Here is a 7,811-nt window from a genome sequence, read left to right as displayed (position 1 = left end):
AATAAAATGTTAAAAATAATATAAATTACACTTGGTTCCAAATGTGTTGGCCAAAAAATTGTCTCATGTGATTTCTACTAAAAGACTTTGTTTAATTCATTATGGATCACAAAAGCTTGAATACAGAAAATGTAAACCTGTAAACTTTTAGATGTTCGCTCAATTAATAATAAAAAGTGAAAGTCAATTTGTAATATTTTGATTTTGTTATTAACTTGTAAATAGGCTTTGTACCATAAAATAAGCCAATACCATGGTTTATCAATACCACATGCCCAAAAACCATAACGTATTTCACAATCAAAATATTTTATTCTAATTTAATTTATAACATTTTTTTAATTAAATCTAAAAGAAAAAAAAATTATCATTACTTTTAAGATATATCTAAACCTTCTATCCTTGCTACTATTAAAAAAATTTCTATAAAAATTAAATTAAATTTTCAATAAAAATATAAAAAAAAAACAATATTTCTATATATAAAAATGTAAAATATATATATAGATATAATATTACTAAAAACTAACCTAAATTCATCAAAATTCAAAATTAAAATTAAAATAAAGCGAAAATGATATATTTTATATTAAAATTACAAACTTCAAAAAAAAATTAAAAAAAAAAAAACAAACACATGGTTCAACCTACTTAACTCTTAAAAATAAATATAAGTTGTTATAAATGTGATGCCAAGAATTCTATATTTCACTTAACAAGAAACACATATAACGTTGTTATAAATGGGATGCCCAGAATTCTATCTTTAATTAATTAACTATCGAAATATTTCAATATTCAATTAAATAAACACAATATGCTACAGGGGGATAATCAATAGTCAAATAATTTAACACAATATACTATGAGTAGAATAATAAGAATCCTTACACATGCGCAAACAAATACAATTTCAAATACAATCCACCGTATATCTCATCAAATACAAGCTCAAGCTGCACCTGCTCCTGCACCTCCACCTTTACTTCGGTTGATTTCATCAAGAATTACCACAAGAGCCACTATGAAGGCATAATCGACCCCCGGATACACAGTAACTGTAAACGTATCCCTCCCCATTAAAACTTCTGAAACCGTGTATTTACGCCTCATCTGCACACAAGTTATTCATGAGAATTATGTTTTAAGTCTGTGTTTTCGTATATATGTGAACCAGACAACAGGGTATTATACCTCGGCAATGACGGTGGTCCCTTGATAAATTGTATAAGACCGTTGAAAGAAGCTGCCCTTGACCTTAAAATCAGCGTCAGCATTATTGCCCAAATATACCTTCAGAGAAGTCCTCCACTGAAATAGTGTGGACCTCCGTGCAGTGAAAATCAGATTTTCTGGCCTGGTTCCCTCGCCTCGGTATACTTCCCATGTGTCGTGAAGGCTCAGCAACTGCCATGAGATAAATCATTAAAGAGAAAACAACAATCAGACTCACAGATACCATAATAATTTTTGGAAAATAATAGTGTTTGTGAATTTAGTTAATCGAAATTTTCATCTTGACCTGAGTTTTTCAAAGTTTGCAAGGTTCAATTCCCTCGAGGTTTTTCAGGAGTGAATTTAGTTTATCCAATCTTTCATCTTGACCTGAGTTTTTCAAAGTTTGCAAGGTTCAATTCCCTTGAGGTTTTTCAGGATGAACAGGGCTCAATTCCGGTACAATATTTTTACTGTTTCTTGGAGACGTTTTCAGGATTAGCAAGGTTCAATTCCGATACAATCCTTGGAGGCAAAGTTCATGTTAAGGTACTGGTTGAATCTGAAACTGTTCACTAGTAAACGTGGTATTCAAGCAGGTAAATAGAAAGATTATATTAAATGTTCTAATAACCTGTAGAATCATAATTCATTTCTATTTCAGCAACTTTAAATCCATAAGCCATAAGTTCAAATCCCGTGAAGTTCCACGAAAATTAGATCACGCCTAATTTAAGTCACAGGTTCAAATCCTGTGAAGTATTTTCCTTGAAAAATAATCAATATGTTGATGACAAAATGTATCAGTATTATTGTGGGTTTACCTTCTTTTTCATGGTGGCGAGGAGATTCCCATATTGGTCTCTCAGAATCCGTGTGCCTCTGAGGCTGAGTGCCCTGCCATCGACAGCGAGAAACAGGTTTCCATTGCTGTCCAAGATATTGAAATCGCCGCCGCTGAAGCTAATGACCTTCTTCTGTATCGTTAATTCAGTTGGGTAAGAAGCACAGAACTGATTGCCGATCACGGCTACTGTTCGGCTGTTTGGCCCTGCAAAATTCTGAGGTTGGGATTGGAAGTAAGTCTGTTCCGTATGCATTTTCATTTAACTGGGGAGAAGTGCTGCCAATCAATTGTATTGAGGAAAGTGAGTGAAATCTAAATATTTATCATATTTCTTTCCGACGCGAATCCTTGTACGTGTCCGCTATGACTGAATGGTTCTCCTCTGACTTTTTCCAGGATGATTATTTCTCTCTACCACTTATGAAAAACTTAATTGACTTGTCATTGTACGCGTCCGCTACGTGATCATATTTCTTCTGTGGATGACTTTTTCCTGTAACATACGCGTCCGCTATGACTGAATGGTTCTTCTCTGACTTTTTCCTGTATGATTATTTCTCTCTACCACTTATGAAAAACTTAATTGACTTGTCATTTTTATTGTTATGGTTACTTATATTACTTTTTTAGTTACATTCACATTATGTTTTATTATTTTTGAATTCAATACTTCATTACAGAATCTCACTTAATGGGTTACTACAACACCCCCTTTCAACTTAATCCAATAAAAAATACAAACCTAATTAAACCATAGTCAATTTTTAGAAACATTTTTATAAAAGATTTTTTTAGAGAGAAAAACCATAATATATTATATTCAGGAAATATAAAGTTCTGTATACAAGATCAAAATCTGTGATAAACAGCTGAAACAAACAGCAGTTCAGATTGTCAGATTGAGTGGCTGTTGCGAGAGCATATAAACCCATCAATACTATCATGATAAAGCCAGCAAAAAAGCGGGAGCAAGCCACCTCTAGCCAAAATGAGTGAAGCATACACGCCTGAGGATCCATCATCATATTTACAGTGGCGCTTCATGAAGGAAAGCAGACCTTTTCCAGAAAGGAAAATAAAGAGAGAGAAACATAAAACCTCCACATATAATGCGTCCTGGTGATGGAACGAGACCGCCATTGAGAACTATAGAAACATAGAAACTGAACAACGAGCCATAATCCTGTAAAAACACCCACATTGAGTGAAACAGGTCCAAAAAGATGAAAATATAGAAATAGATCAGGCCATGTGTTAATCTGAGGGGGGCAGATGGCCCGTGATTGAGATGAGGATGGAATCGAGGGGCTTTCTGGAGTTCTGAAAAATGCAGGCATTGCGCCACTTCCATAGGAACCAACAGGTGAGGATAAACAGTGAGCGCCAGGAAGGATTCTTCACGCTCCACCCATTGAAAGCATCTTGTACAGATGAAAAAGCTTGATGAGGAAAGCCATAAATCAAAGATAATTCATACCAGATTGTTGATGATGAGGCACAGTTGAAGAACATGTACGAGTTGGATTCAGCTTCTGAAAGGCACATTTGACATCTAACCGGACCCTGCCACCCCTTTCTTTGAAGAACGTCCCAGGTGAGGTTCCTGTTGGAGAAGATAAGCCATGTGAAGAGGATCATCTTGAGTAGGCAGGCAACCTTCCAAAATTTAAGTGGAAAGATAGGGGAGGAGGGCGCCTGGCCAGATAGGACTGCAGCATAGATATCTCTGACGGCGATGGGCTGAGATGACTTCTGTAGAGACCAGATAAGAACATCCTTTGGTCCCGATTGAGTGAGGCCTTTTGAAGTGAACCTGTTTATAGCCGATGTCCATAAAGGACGAAGAGAGAGGGGCATAGATAAATCCGCTGCATCCTTCCATACGGGGGACTGTGATAACCACGATTTTATTAATTTATCCCATGTGAAATAGCCCCTGGAGAGAAAGAAAGATATCAGAGCAGAGGGGATCGACGATTCCAGATTGAGCACCGTTGAATCAATGCCGATGAAAATGCTAGATCCCGAGCCAAAATTCCATCTCAAATTCATAAAGAAAAGAGATTGTATCTTTCTGAAACTTTGCCAGATGGGGGAGCCTCTTCTGATACCCAGAGAGCGTCTTCTGAACCAAAAAACCATGCTTTTTCCTTTGAGGTATCGTTGATTAATGATAGTGCTCCATTGACATTTCCCATAAATGCCTCTGAGAAGGGATTTGCATAGAAGAGCTTTGCCGAAAGTAGGCATGTGCAAAAGGCCCCAACCTCCCATCTTCTTCGGTCTTGAAATGGAGTCCCACTTTACCAGATGGATCTTGGACTGTTTTGATCTACCGCTCCATAAAAAGGTGGCTGCCAGAGAGGCCATTTTACTTGAAATGGAAACAGGAATAAGGAAGAGATGACTCCAATAAACCGCCAGTTGTGTAAGAACGGACTGGACCAAAATATATCTGCCTGCCAGGGATAAAAAACGCATCTCCCAGCATGAGATTTTGTTATAAAAACGCTCAATCAGCCACAGCCAATCCCGAGCACGATAACCTTTTGCTTTTAGGTGGAATCCAAGGTATTTAAACCCATCCTTTATCAGAGCGAGTTTTATGCCAAAAAGAGCAGCAATCCATTGTGCCAAGTCCGGATTTGAATCATTATGAAACACCGTGGACTTGCCTTTGTTGATAGAGAGGCCCGAAGCAGATTGAAATTTTTTGAATATCTCATAAAGGCAGATCCATGATGATTTACATAACATCGCGAAAAGGAGAATATCATCTACAAAAAGGTTATGAGAGAGAGAAATGTCCTTGCAGATCTTGATCGGCCTGCACCTCCCCTCCTGAACGGCCTGATTAATCTGAGAGCTGAGAGAGTTCATCACGAGTATAAAGAGAAGAGGAGAAAGAGGGCATCCCTGACGGAGGCCCCTTTCTGCTGGAAAGAAAGAAGATGGGATGCCATTTATGAGAACTGAGAAATGGACGTTTTCAACACACGCCATAATCCATTTAATACCCTGAAGTAAAATATTACAAACTAAGTATCATTAGATTTCTTATATCCCAACAAATTAATGTTGTATCAAGATTTCCATTCAAACTCTCCTTACCAAGAGTCAATTGTAGTTGGTGTTGACTAGATTACAAGACCTAGTGTGTCCACAAACCATATTCTCTTTTTAGTAGAACAATCCAAGATTGCTTTTTCCTCTGTTTGGTCCAATGTAGATGCCTCCACCTCATTGATTGTGGTTTTCAAAGATCCATGTACATACTCATTGGGATGATTGAATGTATTGGGTGTGTTTAAGAAAATATTGAGTTAAATTTATTCTTTGTGGAAACCTTGTGAAATAACTGATAACCATGAAGGAAGGTGCTAGAATGCCAGGAGATTTAAACTTAACTAGACTATGAAAAAAAAATGAGATGATTAAATGTATTGGGTGTGTTAAAGAAAATAATGAGTTGAACTTATTTTTTTGTGGAAACTTTGTGAAGTAACTGACAACCATGAAAGAAGGTGCTAGAATGCCAAGAGATTTAAGCCTAACTAGACCATGAAAAATGAATGGCATTATTAGAAGTGGCAATTAGTGATATGGAAAATGTTGTTGATATGAAAATCGCATATCCCATCTTTTGCATATAATGATAGAATAGAAGACAATGTTCTTTAAAAAAAAAGGATTGTGACACCCCTTTCATTACTCCAAATTTTGTAATATAATTAAAAACATATAATATTGAAGTAAGCTTATTAAATTTTTTAATCTCCGTAAATATTTTGGCCATCAAAGGGATCTGGTTGCAAGGCAATGTATCATAATCCTCCCCCATTTCAGTTTGGGAATTCACTGTAAATATGATTATCACAATATCATCTATTGGAAATGATGGCCCCCTCCATGGTACAATAAATTATCCAGGAGACCAAAGTGATGTCACTGGTGTTGGTGCCATCGATTATAGTGATCATATTGCATCATTCTCATGACCACATGGGAGATTCCTCATGGGTATGAATGCATCAAAGCAAATGTTGTTGCATATGGAAGATAAATAATAGATTCAAAAAAGTAGTATTGGTCATAAAAGCCTATAAGGAACAGGAACAGACTTTGCAAGTTCAGTAGTTAGTGGTGCTCTATTTATTGGTTATTGTTATTTTTTAGAACATTCGTTGGGATATTTTGAAACCAAGAAGCATGAGACAAGCACAATTTGAAGGTGCTCTAAAATTTGGTGGTTCAAATCAGTCTTGTTAAAATCGCGATTTTATCGATTTCTCATTATTTTTTCATTTAAACGATAATATCGCGAGTAGTACTCGCAATATTTTTTTATACGCGATTTTTTCCGAAATTATCATGGAGGGTCGGGACAACATGGTTTTATAAGCCAAAAAACAATTTTATTTCATTTCATTTGTGCGCGGAGGGCAATGGAGTGTTGGAGAGGCTTGGAGATTTTGCTTGGAGAGGCTTGGAGCTAAATCAACTGCGTGGAGGAGAAAATCAAAGAGTGTGCTAAGGAGGAGACCGATTATCTCCATAAAAACGGTACGGGCACCTTTTTTTTTTCATTGTTTTGAAACCTTACTTTTGTTTTTTTCATTATTTTTGGTTGGGTTTGGAATGGGGTTTTTCACATTTGTCCAATGTAATTTTTTTAGTTTTTTTTGTTGGGTTTGGAATGGGGTTTTTGACATTTGTCAAATGTAATTTTTTTAGTTTTTTTTGTTGGGTTTGGAATGGGGTTTTTGATGTATTGTTTTTTTAGTTTTTTTGGTTGGGTTTGGAATGGGGTTTCTTAAAATATATGTAATTTTTTAAAGTTTTTGTACAATGTAAAAATTAAAATACTAAATTGTAAGTTTGTAACTTGTAAATACTAAATTGTAATCTTTATTTTCCCATAGGTTCACAACTTCACCAAAACACCATTCAAGTTTTCAACTTCAAAGTTCAAAAACAAACATGCCAAGGAAATTGGACCCTTTCTGGGAATTTTGTGAACCTAATGCTCCGAATGATAGACTAAACTTGACTTGCAAGTTGTGTGGGTTCCATATGTCCGGGGGGTGTACGGATTGAAGTATCACCTTGCAAAAATACCTGGATTTGATGTAGGGCCTTGCACAAAAACAAATCTTGAACTCATCCGAAGAGCCATGAAAGCATTGGAAGTTTTAGACCAGAATAGAGAGGCCAAAGAAGAAGTGAAGAGGCAACTAAAAAAGTCAGCTGAAGCAAGTGGCACCGGTTCTACTACAGCATCAACCAATCCGGTAGCTGCCACATCATTTTTTGTTCCTCGAACCACACATGGTTCATAGCCATCTATTAGTTCAATGCTAAAAAGAACTGAGAAAGAACAAGCTGACAAGTTGCTGGCAAAATTTCTCCTTTGGAGTGATATTCCTTTCAGCATTGTAAGGAATAATTCATTATTCCAACCTGCTATTGATGCTATTGCAACTGTTGGCCCAAGGTACAAAATCCCTTCTTATCATGATTTCAGAGGCCGGATTCTTCAAAATGAAAAGCTTGACTGCACCCAAATATTGGAGGATTTTAGGGCATCATGGGCGCAAACAGGATGCATTGTTATGTCAGATGGTTGGACTGACCAAAAGGAGAGAACCCTTATAAACTTCTTGGTTAGTTGTCCCAAGGGGACTATGTTTATCAAATCTGTTGATGCATCTGCACAAATCAAAGATGCAAGAACTTTATGTGATTTGCT

General features: G+C 36.4%; 1 protein-coding gene across 1 annotated transcript; it reads right to left on the bottom strand.

Moving 5' to 3' along the window:
* Positions 1-749: 749 nt before the first annotated feature.
* On the bottom strand, positions 750-2,343 carry LOC149161195 (protein LURP-one-related 10-like). Its single transcript, XM_089435493.1, has 3 exons — positions 2,040-2,343; positions 1,195-1,407; positions 750-1,113 (listed from the first exon to the last, which is right to left on the bottom strand). The coding sequence occupies exons 1-3, from the start codon at positions 2,319-2,321 to the stop codon at positions 952-954; spliced, it is 657 nt and encodes a 218-aa protein (XP_089291619.1). The 5' UTR covers positions 2,322-2,343; the 3' UTR covers positions 750-951.
* Between the last annotated feature and the right edge of the window lie 5,468 nt (positions 2,344-7,811).

The sequence above is a fragment of the Pinus tabuliformis genome, chromosome 5_2 (assembly GCF_031772625.1).
Source record: "Pinus tabuliformis cultivar Carrire ecotype Pingquan chromosome 5_2, CPIR1, whole genome shotgun sequence".
Taxonomy (NCBI): Eukaryota; Viridiplantae; Streptophyta; class Pinopsida; order Pinales; family Pinaceae; genus Pinus; species Pinus tabuliformis.
Note: the sequence above shows the minus strand (reverse complement) of the source record. Positions and strands in the feature narration are given on the sequence as shown.